General features: G+C 37.5%; 1 protein-coding gene and 1 pseudogene across 1 annotated transcript; both read right to left on the reverse strand.

Annotated features, from left to right (window-relative positions):
- Positions 1 to 1,690: 1,690 nt before the first annotated feature.
- LOC113523722 (pentraxin fusion protein-like) lies at positions 1,691 to 5,078 on the reverse strand (annotated as a pseudogene).
- A 5,664-nt stretch (positions 5,079 to 10,742) lies between these two features.
- On the reverse strand, positions 10,743 to 16,734 carry LOC113523746 (pentraxin fusion protein). The gene is made up of 3 exons (XM_026909782.3): positions 16,664 to 16,734; positions 16,335 to 16,396; positions 10,743 to 11,677 (listed from the first exon to the last, which is right to left on the reverse strand). The coding sequence occupies exons 2-3, from the start codon at positions 16,390 to 16,392 to the stop codon at positions 11,064 to 11,066; spliced, it is 672 nt and encodes a 223-aa protein (XP_026765583.1). The 5' UTR covers positions 16,393 to 16,396; positions 16,664 to 16,734; the 3' UTR covers positions 10,743 to 11,063.
- Positions 16,735 to 19,282: the final 2,548 nt, after the last annotated feature.

The raw sequence follows: 19,282 nt of genomic DNA on the forward strand, positions 1-19,282 counted from the left end.
TCTGGAATCTGTGGCCATAATTGTTGTAAAAAGTGGAGGAATGTGTAAAGGACATTAGACACTTGATGCTTATTAACTTCCTTCCACTTAATTCTGACAAGACTGAAGTACTTTTCCTAGGACCACATGCAAGTAAGCTTTCTGATTACGTAATAACTCTGGATGGCCTTTCTGTTTTTCTGTTCTTCGCACTATCTGGTATTCCCTTTTGAGTCTGGTTCCTCCCAAGTTTTCTTCCTCATGTCATCTCAGTGAGTTTTTCTCACAAGCATTGCCTCTGGCTTGCTCAATAGGGATAAATTTATATGTTTAAAACTTATATCCTGAATTTATATATTTCTGTAAAGCTGCTTTGTGGCAATGGCCATAGTTAAAAGTATTCTAAAAATAAAATTGTATTTTTGCTTGATTGCTGATCAATCAAGGTTCATGTATTTTACACAACTCAGGAGCAAATTCTAGTACACAAACATTTTTTCAACTAACTAGATTTTCCTAAACACCACATTGCCATTCAGAATGATTTACAAATTCATTCATATCCAGCATGATAAATGAGGTCCATTGTCTGCATGTACACTGTACACTAGTTGTAGAATGCAACCCAGCATGCTGGGTTCTACGTAAACTGAGAAGGTGTGGTCAAATTAACCCAACATGTGTTCTGTTTTGGTTTGTTTTTTTTATTTTGTTTTTTGTTTTGTTTTTTACACAGAAAAACATGAAGGTCCACAGTGAAAAACAGTGAAAAACCTTACTGAAACCAGAAATACATAATGATTTCTGTTTTGTCAAAATTCAGAAGGAGGACGTTTTCTTTTATGTCTTTTACATGGTTTTCCATTTTTGTCTGCTGAATCTCTCTGAACCGATACGGATAATCATGTATCACCAAAGCCATATAAGCTAAATTGGTAATGTTCTCTCAAATAGAATCTAAACCAGACAAGATCTTACCTGTCTAACCCAACTGTCTTTTCAATCCTGTCATTAAAATATCATGGCCATTATTGTAAAAATGCTACACTCGGGTCAAAATCAGAAAAATATCCACAATCTGAGGTGAGCAGAAGGTCAGTGAGAATGTTATAAAGTGCTGAATCTGCAACAGATGTTTCTGGAAACCAGACTGAAAAATATCATGTTTGTCCTTTTCTAAGTAGTAATAACAGAGGTGTTGGGTGACAGTTTTTCTTAAAACTGCAGACATAAAAAACATGATCTAAAATATGATATAAAATATGTATCTTAATCAGTGGCTTAACCAAACCTTTTCTTAAAAAATATCAGGACAAATCTAATTTCTTTAATTTCTGGTAAATGCTTTTCAGCAAATGTGCAATTTCTTGAATAATTTGAAATAAATCAGTCCAAAATCCAAATTGGTCAGATTTATCAGAACTCCTCCAACAAAGATAATTAACATGAATTACCAACAGTATACTGAGTAGAATTTAACACTCCTCTGGTCTGTTTTTCTGTGGTGACAAACCAACAACTAGGTGACAACTCAGATCCATGTTAATATGCATTTTAATTTGAGAAACAAAGGTTCTCCTTTCAGATCAAAAATGGATATTTCTCTAAAAATAAATTTTTATCTTTAATCACAGGCACTGATTAGTTATGAATAATAATCACATGCTCAATTATATCAGGTGACACCAGGTGTCACACACAAAAAAATTAACTAAACATCTAGCCCAGACAGCTCAACCACCTTCCCGGAGATTTTGTACTCGAGAGAATTCCAGTTGAGCACATTTCCACGTCGACCCAGCTGTTGATTCTCATACAGCTGCTTAATCTGACCTGCACTCAGCACACTATCCCACATGTGTACATCTGTAATTTCACCCACGAAGCTCTGCTTAATGTCAAAATCACCCAAGTATGAGTCAGGATCCTGTCCGAGAATTATAGCTCCATCCGGACTTACACGATGGCCGCGTCTGTAGATTTTCAGCATGCTGCGGCGTCCATTGACCCAAAACGTGGTGGCCCCAGTGCTGAAGTCCCAAGTGACACACAGGTGAGTGGGGAACGCAGACAGCGGAAGTATAGTAAACACAGCAGCATCACCACTGCTCATGTAAAGAGAGAGTCTTCCATTTAATTCTCGCCACACATTGAGCTCATCAGCATCTTGAGTACGATAAGCGAACAGGATGATCTCTCGCTGACCCTCAAGTTCAGTGGCGATGCGCATGCAGAGTGTGAAGGCCTGTAAATTCAGAGGTTTCTTCGGAGTGAGGTGCACATAGGCACCTCGGACTCCTCAGGGAACAACAACACCTTATCTATTGTTTAAGGGGGAAAACATTTTGCAAGAAATAATTTTTTACACATTATTTATATACAGCCTTATCTTATCTTATATACAGCCTTATCTCCATGCACTGCCTAGAACTACTTTTATTTATGAGTTAAAAAAAAATAATTTCATTTATTAGGTTCTTATAGCTGTGGAGAAATCCTTATGTAAAGCTAAAAATTTATCTGTCCATTTCATCCTCTTCTTTTTTCAAGCTGTTTTTATTTGATTGTGATTATTTCCAGACTTGACCACTGGAACTCTGCTTGCTGGTCTCCCTTCATACACCGCAACTCCTCTGTGAATCATTCAGAATGCAGCTGCTGCTGGTTCATATCCACATGAATTTCTCTCATGTCACTCCTATACTGAGGTAACGTCAATGGCTTATACTTGCATAGAGATATATATCCCTATACATTATTCTGTACAATTCAAGTGAAAAACAAATAAAAAAAAAAAAAAAAAAGAAAAACAAAAAACTTTAACTTATAACAACTTAAAAACACCCTTTAACTAATACATTGTTAAAGCTTCTTTTACTTGTAATATAGCACTCAGTGTTTTTGGGTAAGAGTCTACCAAATTACCACATCATGATTTGGCAATGTTATTCTTCCTTACAAAAGAATTTTATTCTTACTTACAAAATGCTCCAGATCTATCACATAGTTCAATTCAATTCAATTCAATTTTATTTGTATAGCACTTTTAACAATGAACATTGTCTCAAAGCAGCTTTACAGAACATAAGAAACAAAAAACATGCAAACAGAAACAAAAACATGCAAACAGTCCTACATGTTAGACCAAATTATTATCCCTAGTGAGCAAGCCTGAGGCGACTGAGGCAAGGAAAAACTCCCTTAGATGATATGAGGAAGAAACCTTGAGAGGAACCAGACTCAAAAGGGAACCCATCCTCATTTGGGTGACACTGGAGAGTGTGATATGAACAATGTCCTTTCTGCATTTATGTATAGTCATATATATTTTTCATAGGATTTAGATCGGGGTTCTGACTAAGCCATTCTTCTGCTGCTGCTCCTGCTGTTCCTTTGTTGACTTGGATTTGTGCTTTGGGTCGTTATCGTGCTGGAAGATGAAAATTTTCTACATCTTCAGCTGTATAACAGAGGCCTGTAGATTTTGTGCCAGAATAGATTGGTATTTGAAGCTATCCATGAGTTTCTCTATCCTGACTAGCCATCCCAGCTAAAGAGAAGCAGCCCCATAGCATGATGCTGCCACCATCATGCTTCACCGTGGGTGTGGTGTTCTTTGTAAGCTGTCTTGTTTTTGCACCAAACATATGCTTTAGAATTATGGCCAAAACATTCTAGACCATAACACCTTTTGCCACGCAATTTGACAAAATTTAGGCAGATTTGGATGTTTTTCTTGAGAAAGGGTTTCCGTCAAGTCACTCTAACCCATAGCCCAGAAATGTGAAGAATAAGAGAGATTGTCACGTGCAGGGAGTGACCAGTACTTAACGGATATTCCTGTAGTTCCTTTAATGTTGCTGTAGGTCTCCTGGCAGCCTCCCTTTAAGCTTTAAAATAAGTTTTCTTCTCATCCTCTTGTCAATTTCAGAGGGACATCCTGTTCTGGGTAATGGTACTTTGGTGCCTCTCCAGCTGTTGATGACAGTCTTCACATTGTTCTCTAACAAACCCTTTGCAAATATTTATGGTCAAGTTACAAATAATCTGAGGATGGACTCTAATTAACGGCTTGAACTCTGCACAGATGACACCACACAATTTTTGTGTGCACAAAGCTTGTATTTACACCCAGAAACAGTATAATAGTTGCCACAACAACCAGCGTTCACTCTGTAAATTGCATTATGCAAAGTCTGATCATCTTTTAGCAAGAATCTCTGATCATTACATTTGGCTCCACAAGTGAGGTCCACTTTCCCTTCTAGCATGTGTTGTCCTTCCGTGCTGACCAGGATTTAAGTCCACACTTGGTTATCATCCTAGGTGAATCCTCCGCATTTTAATACGACTCCAAAATCACACGAGTTTAAATTGGAGAAAGAAAAGTTAATAAAAGAAGTCCTTCTACAAACAAAACTAAATTATATCACTGACAATGACAATAAAGCCACTTGACTTCACTTGACGTTTGTGAACCTGTCTACTGACATGAACCTCTGTGGACCTCTAGTGATTGGAGTGCAACATTGCAACTTTAACAATGGATATAGTTCCATGACATCCATCTAACGGTTTGGAAATTATTTTGTCCCCCTCTCCCAATCCATACCTTTCAACAGTCAGATACTATACATGCTTTATAAATACATGCTCTTTGAGAATCATGGTGTCAGCAGTCAGATGAAACCAGAAAGATGTGAAAAAAAAAAAATCATACAGAAACAGCTGGTCTTTATTTGAGGTTAATCAGAATCACTTCACTGATGACAGCTGTATGATAATAACTTTTGATTGTGATTGGTTAGTTCTGAGCACTGTCTCATGACCCATTATAAATACATATGCAACCAGAGTTTCTATTTGTTTTTCATTTGAATTTTGTTGTTTGCTATATCATATTAAAGGTGAAAAAAGTTCTGACAAAGTTTATCTTGGTTTCTTTTTTTTACATCACAAAAACCAAAAATTTTAACAGAGGTGTGTAAAATGTTTTACATCCACTGTAATATGGGTTTCAGAAAGAATGTTAAAAACTTACTGTTAAAGGCTGAGGCCAGAGGCAGGAGAACCAACAGCACAATCATCACAGTCTTCATCTTACTGTGTGTAATAATTTATATCAACAGTAAATACATAGTTAAATTATAAATAATTATATCTTTATTCAGAAACACTGTATGGTACACCACACACATGTTGCTGCAGATATTTACATTTACATTATTTATTGAATGCACATATAGCATGCTGTTGCAGAAATTCCAAAATGAAAAATTGTTGCTGCTGAAATACAGACACATTTCCATACTGTATGTTTACAGAAAAATATATATCATTGAGAGAGGGTATAAATAAGCTATTTTCATATTATATGATTCTATGGGGGGATAAAAACAGTTAAAAAATACCTATTAAATCACCCTGAATTTAATCTTATGAAACACCACGCCAGCATTAACCAGTTCATTATGCTACAATAAAAGAAACCCGAAAGATGAATTGTATGAATACTTACGTCCTTTTGTAACACCAGCATAAGAGAAATACAATGTGCAGTGATGTGCCATGTACGTTTAGATCTAATTGAGGTGGGGCATATCGGATTACGGCCTGCTGTGGCCTTGTGTCATATTTCACCAAGTTATTTTTATAGTCTAAAAGGCATGATGATTATGTGAAACACAAATGGTGTGAAGTCTTTCCAAAAGTAAAGTTCAACAACATAGGCAAACAGGTTATTAAAATTTGTGCTGCATGCAAAAAGAACCAGAATTAAGAATCTTCAGATGAACTGAAGATGCTTAATCCTGGTTCTTTTTGCATGCAGCACAAATTTTAATAACATGTTATTAAAATGAGTCACTATCATCTTAATGAGCACTTCAATCTCTTAATACAGATCTAAAGTTTGCTTTTTATTTTTCAAATTTCTTATACTGATTTTCTGTTCCACTTTGGTTGTCGCACCTGTAGACAATGTCATGATGTGCGCTAATATCATTTCCACCAAGGGTATCGAACTCAAACATCAATTATTCTATTGAGTAGCACCAATAACCATCTCTGAAAGATGAAAAAGAAGGGCCAACCGAAACTGCTCAACTGTACGCACTATTAGGCAATAACACTTATTATATGGATTAAAGATGTTTAAATAACTGTTTTCCAAATCTCTGAAATATATACATCTTTATGAAAGAGATTGAAGGTGAACTCACGCTGGTTTATCTCTGCTAAAAACATACATTTTGGAGTTTGGAGTTAATCACACTAAAGAGCAATATCTGATGAGTTCCTGAATTATTTTTAGACGTGATATTAGTGTGGAAACATTGAGTGGTATATAGGAATATTATTTTTTCACATGGGCCTAATGAAAGGAGACAGTGGGTCTATTCAGCATGTGTCTGTAACTGTAAACTCTCTGAATTAAAAGGAAAAATCTGCTTATTTCTTTTGCCATTATCTCATTATTCACAAAGCATCTCACAAATCTGAAAATCGCATATGAGATACAGTATAACACACCATCAAAATACTCAGTAAGTATAAATTTTACTGTGTCTCATATGCAGCTGTCAAATTTGTGAGACGCACTGAGAATTAATCGGACATAACGATGCCTACACACGGTACTCTCACATGACATTATTATCATTCACAGGGCCATTATTTTAACAATCGTAGAAAAACATTTTCTTTTATTCAATATATTGATAGTGTGTTACTCTGTACAATTGTGACAGTCAAATGTGCAAGATGCTTTGTGAAAAGTAAACACATGCGTAGTTCTTCATAGTGAAGTCAAAAGAGACAGCACACATTGTGTATCTTAAAAATTTGTCATAATAAATTAAAATCTCAGTGGCTTCATACTGTATGATCTAGGTTATATGATTTTGCCTCCAGCTTGCAGGACTCAGCTGGATAGATAGATAGATAGATAGATATACATTTTAAAAAATAGCAAAAAAAAAAAAAAAAAAAAACTTTATTGAAAAAATTATTTGAAATAAATTTATGGCAAATAATTAAGTGCAGTTCAGAAAGGTACAACCATTTGTAAATGAAATTATATCAAATGTAGAAAATAATTCTATATTTAAGTCATAAATAATCATCAATAGGCTGAACAGCTAAGAAATGAGGGTAAAAATGACCATGGCTGGTGGACAAATTATTAGGTAGTTAACTCTTTTTACCAGAGGCCAAAAAAATGGAATTTGTTTTGCCAATGTTCAGCATTGAATTTATTTGTAATGTCACACTCCGCAGTAGTAGTTATTGTCTCATATGAAATTAGACACTCAGTGCTTTAAGAATTTGAAATGTTTCATAAGTATTTCTTTTTTTTACCTAGCCTACTAGGTTTAATTTTACAATTTTAGGGTAGCAATTGTATAAAGTATTTTACTATCTTTACTAAAAATGCTTTAGTTGTGCTGTCTGTTTTATCTCTGTATCAGCGTTACTTTGGAGAAGTGTGAATTGTTTGCCCAGTAGGGGGCTCACCCCCCCCCCCCCCCCTTCCCATTGCTCTAAACACAGAGTCACGATACTGTACATACAGAAACCCAACAGCGTCCTGACTAATCTCATAGCAGACATGGGGTGATAATTCATTTGTTTCTTTTTACAGAAAGCCATCAGGATCCACTGCAAAATTCAACATTCAGTTATGTCAGAGTTTAGGAGAAGGTAGTTTCTTTTACGCAGTCTTCCACTGTGCATAGCTTTGCTGATTGTGCATCATTTATTAATTGTTTATCATTAGCGTAAAAGTGAAAACCAACACTATGTTTGTAAATTACATTCTCAAGGGGCTGGAGAGAAAGACAGAATAATAGAGGGCCTAAAACAGAACCTTGAGGATCACTGTATTGTACTTTGTAGACTCTACACAAACCAAACTTTATCCAGTTCTGACACTGTAGTATGATAGATCAGATAGCTGTGCAGCTGTTGGGCTCTAGTCTGGTCTCGAGATGTTTTCTGTATTGACTTAGACTGGTCTCTGACCTATTGGTATTTTGACCGGGTATTTTTGGTCTTTTCTAAAGTTTGAAAAGATGTAATTCCTCCTTGTAGAAAACAGCCTAATCAACAGCACAATGCATGCATGAAGCCAACTAGTTGAATTAAAGGTGTTCGGTCTCAATCTCAACTTGGTCTTGCGTTCATTTGGACTCTTACTTGACTTGGCCTCAACCGCTTAAGACTTGGTCTTGACTTAATCTCGGCTTGTCCTGGTCTTGGACTTGACAATGGCATTCTTGCCTACACCGCTATGAGACTGAAATACGTAATGTTTGTTATTTCGACTTAGAAAGGAACAGAGGTGTTGGGTGACAAAAGGTCCTGAACTGATCAAAATTCTATTTCATTTAAGCTGGAGCTTCTAGGCAGTGAGAGAGAAATTTCAGGTTTATTCAGTTCAACTTTATTTGTATAGCGCTTTTAACAATGGACATTGTCACAAAGCAGCTTTACAGAAATAAATGGATTCACAAAAAATATATATTGTAAATATGTGAATTTATCCCTAATGAGCAAGCCAATGGTGATGGTGGTGAGGAAAAACTCTCTGAGACAATATGAGGAAGAAACCTTGACAGGAACCAGTTGTATTATTGTGTACTATAAGGACAAATAGTGCAATTGTGCAACCAGTAAATTCATCACAGTTATCACAAGAAGTCCGGTTGGTTAAAATCTATCCACCGTCCACTGATGGGTGCTCGTGGCAACTGCAGCCCCAAAGTCACCACAGCAATCGCGGTCCCAAGCCATCACAGCACCCCATATGAGCTCCCCAAGCAATCTCCACAGCCCCCAGGTGGCACCATTGCCAGCAATCCAAATGGTTCTTCAGGCCGTCCATATGGGGCCACCCCCAGCAGCAGCGAGCAAACTCAACCGATGAGAACTCCAACCAGAAGTAGGGCATCAGGAGGGGCCAGGCAGGTCCGGGGAGCAGAAGGTGCATCAGGATGGGTCAGGCAGCGAGGAGGAGCAGAAGGGGTCAGGATCACTGGCATCTCAGAAGTAGCATGTGTAGTTCGACAGAGAGAGATGGAGAGAGAGGGAGAGATTAGGTAAGGTTTTGTCCTCTAATGGGTAAGGACAATGTACTTTGAGTGCAGAGTGCAAGCAGGGACTCCGGCAAGACTAGCTATGACAGCATAACTAACAGGGAGAGCCAGAAGCTAACACAGACATGAGGGCCCCCTGGGACATAAGGCAGCCAGCCGCTCCACCGTCGACAAACCTGAGTGAATGCGTATGTGGTTTATTTATTTAATTATTTAATTATTTTTTTATTGATGATAATCCTTTGGTAAATCAAGTCCATCCTCTACACATCCATCACCCTCAGGTTTGGCTCTGCAACTAAACAAGAGAAGTCCAGACTCCAAAAGATAGTCAGGACAGCAGAGAGGCTCATCGACACCAATTTGCCCTCCGTCCAGAGCCTGTACTCATCCTGAGTCAGGAAATGAGCACAAGAACGGATTTTTCCACTAGCTTTCATACTTATAAGCACTCTCCCTAGTCATGGGTCTTAATGCTCTTCTCAGTCTCACTTTTCCTGTGCTGTGCAATATTTGATCTCTGTGCAATATTGAATTATGTGAGATAGTGACTCTGCAATAATTGAACACTTGAGCACAGTCACTGATTATTGTTTGTATATTTCATCTACCTCATGTTGTGATGTACAGTATATTGTAAATTATATATAGTTGTCAATTTTGTCCACTTATGTCCAATGTCCAATGTCCAAGTATGTCCATTATTTTTTGTAAGCACTGTGGATATTACTGTAAACTGGCAACAGATTCCTTGTATGTACATACTAATATGTACATACATATTTGGCAAATAAAACTGACTCTGATTCTGACACTATGTGGTTACCGGCCACAGTGCAGAGATAAGTAGCCCAACTGTCCAAATATCAGTTTACACTTAGGTAACAACCTGGGATTTGCTAATAAAAATGCAGATATTTTTTCCAGGTTGAATTGAAGCTGAGACTAATGAGGTGTGAGTGGGAGATCTCCCTCAGTACTTTGAGGACTGGGCTGGCCAGACTCATCATCACATGAGGCTGCAACAGTGAGGGTCAGCACCCATTACACCTAGCAATCATAATTAAAGCAATAGATTTGTATTTGTTTTAAAATGAGGTGTCTATACATGGTGAATATAGGATGGGTTCCCTTTTGAGCCTGGTTCCTCTCAAGGTTTCTTCCTCATATCATCTCAGGGAGTTTTTCCTCGCCACCGTCACCACTGGCTTGCTCATTAGGGATAAATTCACAGTGATAAATTCAAATATTTACAATATATTTTTGTGAATCCATTTATTTCTGTAAAGCTGCTTTGTGACAATGTCCATTGTTAAAGGCGCTATACAAATAAAATTGAATTGAATTGAATTGAACACATGCCCATCTCTGTGAGTTCATAAGAGATTATTTATCCTGTGTGAAGCTATCAGAATTACTACAGGTGTACTTCAACAACCCTGCTTACCAGCCATTTGTCTCAAAATCTAATCACATCTAAATGGTACATTAGATAGAAAAGGCATGTTGGAGTCCAGATGGTAAATGAAGAGATCAAAAGGGGTCAAGATGTAGTTTCTTAACAGCAGCTTTCTTAACAAATTTTCAGCATTTAGCATTTCTGCTAAATGACATCTGCTAAATGCAATGTATAATTTCTTGAATGATTACAAATAAATCAGTCCAAAATATTTTGTCAGATTTATTCAAAATTGCCTCCAACAAAACAGTTTTTGTGATGCATAATATTAAAGTTTCACAGTAAAATGAAAATTGAAAAGAGGAAAAAGCAAAACTAACAGAATTTAACACTCCAATGGTCTGTTTTTTCTGTGGTGGTAAATCAAAAACTAGCTGACAACTAAGATTGTGAATTTCTCTAAAAATATATTTTCTATCTTAATCACAGACATTAATTAGTCAGGAATAATAGTCATATACTCTATTAGACATGGAAATCAAAGAACAGAAATTCAGAATCAGGTCTCAGACAAACCTAGACTTTTTTAACTAGGCCTCGGACTTGTACTTCTCAACCACATTCCCATAGATTCTGTACTGGAGAGAATTCCAGTTGAGCACATTCCCAGTTGGAGCATCGTATTGTTTCTCATACAGCTTCTTAATCTGACCTGCCCTCAGCACAGTATCCCACATGTGTAGATCTGTAATTTCACCCACGAAGCTCTGACTCTTGCTAAAGCCACCCAAATATGAATCAGGATCCTGTCCAATAATTACAGCTCCATTTGGATGTACATAATGGCCACGTCCGTAGATTTTCGGCAAGCTACGGTGTCCATCCACCCAAAATGTGGTGGTTCCAGTTCTGGATTCCCAGGTGACACACAGGTGAGTGGATAAAGTGGACAGCATCGGTAGAGCAAATAAAGCACCACGCTTACTGCTTCTCAGGTAAAGAGATAGTCTTCCATCTTTTTCTCTCCACACATTGAGCTCGTCAGCATCTTGAGTACGATAAGCAAACAGGATGGTCTCTCGATTGCCCCAGATTTCAGTGGCAACACGCATGCAGAGAGTGAAGGCCTGCAAATTCAGAGGTTTCTTTGGAATGAGATACACATAGGAAGAGCTGGACTCCACAGGGAACAAAAACACTTTACCTAATGGGGCGAAAAAAACAAAGCACAGTTGTGTCCAAACCTCATGTGCACTTCTATTAACTTTATTTATTCTAGTGTTAGCTACAATGAACACAATCAGACATCAGCTATACTGTAGATTTAGACCGAGGTGAAAGTGGTGAGAAAAAAAAACAGAGACAAAGAAACTTTGAGAGGAATCAGATTCAAAAGGGAACTCATCCTTTTCTGGGTGATGGATAGTGTGATTATAAATCATTACAGTATAAAGGTGTAGAAATTTAAAGACAAAAAGTACTGAGTGTGTTAAAAGGATGTTCAATAAGAACATATGGGGTCATATTTAGGAACACAGTAAGGATTTAAAATTGACATTGAAGACATCAATATTGAGACCTCAGACATGGTAACTACAGACCTGAGCGCTATTCAGAAGTTACGGGAGAGTTATGAAAGGGGGTGAAATTTGTCTAAAACAGTATCTCAGGTGTGTCTCAGTTACATGCCATTCTGTACTTATATTCAAGTGTTTTTTCAACAACTAAAGTTGAAAGGGGAAAATACTATGGATGTTTTATAATAACTCCTAAGTACTGATCACATTGACATTAATTCCCAATAGCTAAGTCTTACCTTCATCCTGGAGATCTACCACCTAATATACTTTAACCTATTTCAATACATCAGTGTCAAAAATGTAAAGGTCTACTCTGATAAAAAGGGGTTCAGTAAATATGACAGAGCATATGTGTGATTTTTATGTGAAAAATTATGTTATTAGAATCAATTAAACACTTTAAGTTCTGTACTAAATAAACTATTATTTACTATTATTTTGCAAGTGTTCACAAAAAAAGAAGTAATGTTTAATTGAACCGATTGGACTATTGCGATCAACACATGCAGACCAGAAGAGGACCATGAGCTTGCTGCAGTGTTGCACAAATTCTGTTTCCTTCGCATATGTTTAGTTACAAAGTTGAAATTAATACAGTCATATAAAGTTGAAAATAATAGTCATATAAAAGTTGAAATGAATAAAGCCCATCTCATACCAGAGGTAGTGGTCGATTTGCATATGGGTCTGATTTAATTTTGAGCATTATGGAAGGATTGTTTTCAGTATTTCTTTTTTTGGGTTGGCTTTAAAACCTAGGGATATTGTGTTATGAAGTGTTTTACAATGTCAAGTTTTTCTAGTTCACCATCTTTGTGGTTGTAAAATGTGTGCAAGTGCAAGTTAGTTAAGTAGTATGTACCTGTATGGTTAGTTATATGCCATCAGCCAATCAGTTTTCAGCAGGCATTTAACAGAGTTAAATTTAACACAAAACTTGAATGGGAGGTCTGTTTAGGGGCTCACTACTATTCTTGTTTGTGCACACAAAATCAAGCGTATTTCAGAAAATATTGTGTACAGTGACATTTTTATTTACCTTGATTCTTTTGCTCAAGTATTACAAAATTGCCTTTTGGAGCATTTAGCTCCACCCACTGGTGCGATGTTCATTTATGGCATATGGCAAATGCCCTTAACCAGAGAGACATACAGAAGTGCTTTGAAGTCCCTATCAATAAACACAACCTCATACTTATTCACTAGAGACTAAGAGCACCATCAGTCTAAAAACCGTGTTGGGGAGATTAGTACAAGTATGAAATATACACAGGCAACAACTTTTTTGTTAATCAAGTGCTAATTTAAGTGCTTGGTAAAGAGGTAGGTCTTTAGTCATCATTTGAAGACAGCCAGGGGAAGTTTGTTCTACCACCAAGGTGACAGAACAGAGAAGAGCCTTGATGCTTGTCTGCCTTGCACCCTGAGAGATGGTGGTTCCAATCAAGCAGTGCTAGAGGATCAGAGGGAGCATGGTGCAGAGCATGGTGCGATACGTGTTTTAAGGTAGGTTAATGCTAATCTGTTTTTAGCTTTGTAGGCAAGCATCAGTGTTTTAAATCTGATGCAGGCAGCTACAGAGGAAGGAGCTTAGCAATGGGGTAGTGTGGGAGAACTTGGGTAGTTTTAAAACAAGTCATGCAGCTGCATTCTGGATTAGTGGCAGAGGTCAGATGACGTACAGAGGCAGACCTGCCAGGATCAAGTTGCAGTAGTCCAGTCTCGAAATGACAAGGGACTGAACAAGCACCTGAGTGGCCTCTGTGGGTAGAAATGGCCAGATCCTCCTAAGGTTGTAAAGGGGAAACCAGCATGAGCAAGTTAGTTTAGTAATGTGAGGTGGGAAGGACAGTTGGTTGTCCATGTTTAACCCAAGGTTGCATGCAATGACAGATGGTGAGATTTGAGAGTTGTCCAGGGAGATCACAAGATCTTGACATGGGAATGCCATCCATGATGAAATGTCAGCCAGACATGCTGCGATCCATGCAGATACAGCAAAAGAAGAGGGAGGGAGGAAAGAAGAGGATGACTTGAGTGTCATGAGCAACATATTAGTGCTATGAAAACCTATGTGAGCATATGATCGCACTGAGAATGGGGTATTGAAAGATAATCTGCAGGATCTCCCTGTTGATAGAGGAGAAGAAGGTGTCAGAGGAAAAGGAGGTCCTGAACATGTAGTGTACGAGTCAGCATAGGAGTGAAGGACTGGCAGATTTTTCCGATCTTCTCATCAATGAAGATGTCAGAGTCATCACCATTGGATGATGAAGGGGAGACAGAAGATTAAGAAGTGAAGAAATGATTTCATGGAGCTTGCAAGGATCTTGTGCACAAGATTTCAGCTTTCCCCTGTAGAAGAAGGTTTTAGCATCTGTCACATCAGATGAAAACTTGTACACGAGAGTGAGGTGTGAGAAGAGATCAGTATCAGGTTGTGATTTCCTCCACTTTCTCTCGGCTGGAGGCCCATAGATGAGGAAAGTGAAGAGAGGAAAAGGAGTCAGGGTCTGGAAGGGTTGATAGGGTGCAGGAAGTTATGGAGGAAGAAGTGAGAGATCTGAGGTTTTTGTGAGTGGGGGAGAGATATGAAAAGTTGATGTCAGGCAGGAAAGGGGGAGATTGTGGTGATTGAGAAGGATAACAAATGATAATACCAAGTGATGAACTTTTACAAAATAGTCCTAGGATTTATTCTTAATCTTCACAATATTGATGACAAACTACTCAGGATAGTGTGAAGCTCAATAATTATCAAAAACATGTTGATATTTATAAACAATATGATTTATGATTTAAGAATCACTGAATTACTTCAGAAAATGTGGTTGTCTTCAGTCAATCAGCTTTCAGCAGGCATGTTACACAACTAGCACCAAGCTATTGTCACAAAACTTGATAAATGTGTGTATATATATAGTATCTTTATTGTTCTATCTCATTTGGTAAGAACTGGCAACTGGGGGTGCTATTTGGGAAGAGTGCTAGGACCCCATAGATCTCCATTTGTGGCTATATTTCTTATCATTTTTCTTCTTTTTAACCCCCAAAATGAGTCATGCACACCAAACCACAAGTCACAGAGACGTGAAACTTGGTCATTAGGTAGTACTCCCTCCCACCTCTCAGGAAAAATGGGCCCTGTTCGCCACATAATGGCACTACAGCACATGGATTTAGGTCCACTGACCACTGGGGGGCACTATTCAGGTTTTTCACCTAATAAACAAGAATATCTCTTGTAAAATAAGGTGTACAGTGAAATTTCTTTGTTCTCCTGATTCTTTCAGTGAAACCATAAAAATCTGCCCCTTGGACCATTTAACCCCACCCTATCAAATGTCTGATAATTTGGATAATATACAAAAGTTGTTTTTGTGAACTACTCCTAGAATTTTTATCCAATCTTCAAAGGTGGTAACAAATTACTCAGCAGTATCTGAAATTCAAAAATAATCAAAAACATGTCAAAAACAAGATTAGTAAACAATATGTCCACCACATATCAATAAATCCTAGTGAGATGGAACTTAGTTTGCTCAAACAGCTGTAACTCTAGATTTGCACAAGTCCTGAAAGGAATGTTCAGTAAAAGGTTCAAAGGATGTCTGCAACGATTAAAGTGTGCTCATTGATAGGGGGCAGATTTAAGTTCAAATAACTGTTTCTCAGGCACCATAAGTCTAGCTGAGCTGAAATTTGGTGTACTGCATCTGCATGCTAAACTGTAGCTGGATTTAAATTATCAGTGGATTACTTCAAAAACATCAAAACCTTTTAGTACTGAGCATTGAGACACATATCTTCACAAAACTTGATAAGTATGTTCCTTTCTGGTCTCATAATTGTTGTATGTAACTTGGCAAGAACTGGCCACTGGGGGGCGCTATTTGGGTGCTTGGACCCCACAGGTTGCTGCTTGTAGCTGTACTTCTTCATCTTATTATTATTATTATTATTATTATTATTATTATTACTTAAAACAGTGCATTGTCAGATAAAATATGATTTTAACTTTTAAGAATATGATTATCTAAATTTGGTTTTACACAGTTTAATTGAAATAGTACCAGGTATTATCTACACCAGGATTTCTGTAATGCTGCTTTGTAACACATATTGTTAAAAGCACTATACCAATAAAAACTGTTACTCAATTGAATTAAATTATATCAAGTCTGGGGTCTTTTACCAAACACAGACAGCAAATAGTCACAACACTGAAATTTAAAAATTTTTCTTAATTTGATTTTACAAAAAATATTCATAGAAACTTACTGTCACTGCATGAGGCCAGAGACAGGAGAAGCAACAGGCCCATAGTCACCATCTTCATCTTACTGCAATTTTTTAATATTTATATAAATAGGAAGTTAAATTTATGTTAAATTATTAAAAATAATCATAACAAAGAGTGTATGATACAATATGTATATGTTACTGTATCTTAATATGATGAAAGAGTTACACTGTATATCTTAATGAAATTATGGTACAACACAAATATTACTGCAGATATTTAATTTTTTTTTTACAAGACACATATTTTTCAAATGATTATATAATATAAATATAAAATATAAATGGCGAATTGTATGAAAACTTACTTTTTTGAATACTTTGTTTGTAACACCAGCAAAAGAGAAATGCAGTTTGTGCTGAGAATGACTTGCACTTGTACATCTCACTCGATTTATAATGAAATTTGTGGGTGGGTGTTAGGGTGTATCCAACCCAGTCTCACAGAAAAAATGTTCACATGATTTTTTTTTCTATGCAATGAATTAACTTTTTGTCTCCCTTTTTAAAATATATTTTAAAAAGATAATACATCTATTGAAGTTTTTGACCATTTGACATGATGATGTGAAATCAACAAACTCCTTATGCTTGATAATGGCAATGATGTCAAATCACAAACAAAAATATCCCTTGCATACTGTAATGACTTTTTATTTTTACTGACTTTATATTAAATTTAATATGAAATCAGATTCCAAGTGACAGGAAATCCCTGTGGTTATGTTTATAGAACAGGGTTACATACATAAGCTAATATTCTATTTCTATTTCCATTCTACCCACCAGGGGTGGTGTTTCAACATCTGGATAACCTTATACCAGTGAGTCATGGGGAACTGACTCTTGCCCTCAGGTTGATTGGAAGGGCATTCAGATATGCTCACTGCATTCCCTCCACTGGGAGATGACGTTGATCTTACAAGATCTGGAGAGATGCATGGCAATGCCCAGGTAGCTGCATCGCAGACCTCCAGGAGTGCCCTGCCTCTCAGTAAATGTGTGAAAATTACATATTCAATGCAGAGTGGCCCATCATCCTGTAGCCCAGCACTTTCCTTAGCTGGTTCTATGACCAATTAGCCATTGAGTGGCTCACATAGCACCATAAGGTGTGCACTAGACATGGTAGGGACTATTCTACAGATTGACTCTTAACACACCAGGTTCTCCAGTTTGTGACACATAGCATACATAAGAACTCTGACTTTGGTCACATGGTAACCATGGAAACATCTGGTTGTTGGCGCATACAAAGCAAGCTTAGGACTAAAGCTGAAACAGATACCAGGGCTAATTTCAACTGTTCAGATATTTCCTTCGCATGTAATCTTGTGTTTATTCTTAAGTTGGATAATAGTGTTAGTGATAGCTAAACTGTGTTCCAAGTATAAGGAGAGGAGGCTAGGGTCATTACTGTTCATGTTGCCCACACCATAGCGGCCGATGATGCCTTGCCAGAGGTGCTCTTATTTTCTCTGACATTACAATCTCCAAGCTGGAGGAGTTTATCATTGTGTGGTATTGAGTGGATAGTGGCATTGAGAGAATAATTGAAGGAGTCTTTGATGGTGTCCACAGTTGCATAGCAGTCTTTAGTGAGTGGTATGCACCAGATCATCAAGTTACATGTTCCTATGCAATCAAGCTGGTGACCACTAGTCCAGGACCATCTATGTGCAAGACTAGAGCTAATGACTTCCAGCCACATCCATGAACTGCCACCATCACCCTATCTTCTTACCATTGAGTCTTTTAGTAGGTGAGTGCAGCAGCGAGCTTGCACAAAGACTGGATTTGTTGTGATGGTGAAGGTCTGCAGTCCTTATCTTAGCCCTTCTCAGCATGTAAGGGTGGTAGAAAGGATCTATTTCCCGTGCTGATCAGGGTTGCAGGAGTCTGCTGGGAGCTCAGTCTGTTGAGCCGCACCTTCCATGGGACACAATTTACATTTATGGCATTTGGAAAATGCCCTTATCAAGAGTGACTTACAGAAGTGCTTTGAAGTCTCAATAAATACATTCTGATACTGGTTTGCTAGGTCACAAACTAAGCATACCATCAGTCTAAAAACTCTGTTGGGGAGGTAATATGATGAAAAGCACACAGTGCTTTAACAGTTCTGATGCAATGATTAACTAGTGGAGGTAGTGTTATGGCATGGGCATGTATGGCTGCCAGTGCAACTGGGTCACTGGTGTTTATTGATGGGATGACTGCTGATAGAAGTAGCAGGATGAATTCTGAAGTGTATAGAGCTATGCTTTCTGCTCAGATTCTGTCAAATGCTGCAAAACTGATAATGGCATTAATAACTGATAACTGGATAACGACTGGATAGCTGCAGTAAAGTTCTGGCAAAGCATCTCAAGGGAGGAAACTTAGCATTTGGTGATGTTCATGGGTTCCAGACGTCAGGCAGTCACTGACTGCAAAGGATTTGCTTCCAAGTATTAAAAATAATCGTAATGTTTATGATTGCTAGTTATCAATTACTATAAATTATTCTGAGCCTGTGAAAATGGAGGGGCTCTGCAAAAAATGGCTGTATTTCCTAAATATTTTTTGTTAAACCCCTTGAATTAAAGCTGTAAGTCTACACTTCAATCATATCTTGATTGCTTCATTTCAAATCCGTTGTGGTGGTGTGCAGAGGCAAAATTACAAAAATTGTGTCACTGTCCAATATATGCATATAACATAACTTTATTACTTTCAAGTGTTGGAGGTTATATAAGAACTCACACTATACAGTAATCCCCAAGTCTGCCAAACTAAACTTTGTTAGTATTTGGTGGCATTGCCTTTTATTTGCTTAACTTGTATTAAAGGCTTGGCGTAGCCTTCTACAATCGTCACAATACTTTGCTGAAATTTGGAGTTTTGTTTAGGATCACTGTTCTGCTGGAAGATGCTGTTGTTGCCAA

This window comes from Pangasianodon hypophthalmus, chromosome 1 (genome assembly GCF_027358585.1).
Source record: "Pangasianodon hypophthalmus isolate fPanHyp1 chromosome 1, fPanHyp1.pri, whole genome shotgun sequence".
NCBI lineage: Eukaryota > Metazoa > Chordata > Actinopteri > Siluriformes > Pangasiidae > Pangasianodon > Pangasianodon hypophthalmus.

What these genes read in the sequence shown, in the direction of transcription:
- LOC113523746 (XM_026909782.3), bottom strand. Translation starts at nt 16,392, where the DNA reads ATGAAGATGGTGACTATGGGCCTGTTGCTTCTCCTGTCTCTGGCCTCA. An exon ending in TCTGGCCTCATGCAGTGACA is followed by an intron (nt 11,678 to 16,334) that starts GTAAGTTTCTAT and finishes TCGCCCCATTAG; the next exon opens with GTAAAGTGTTTTTGTTCCCT.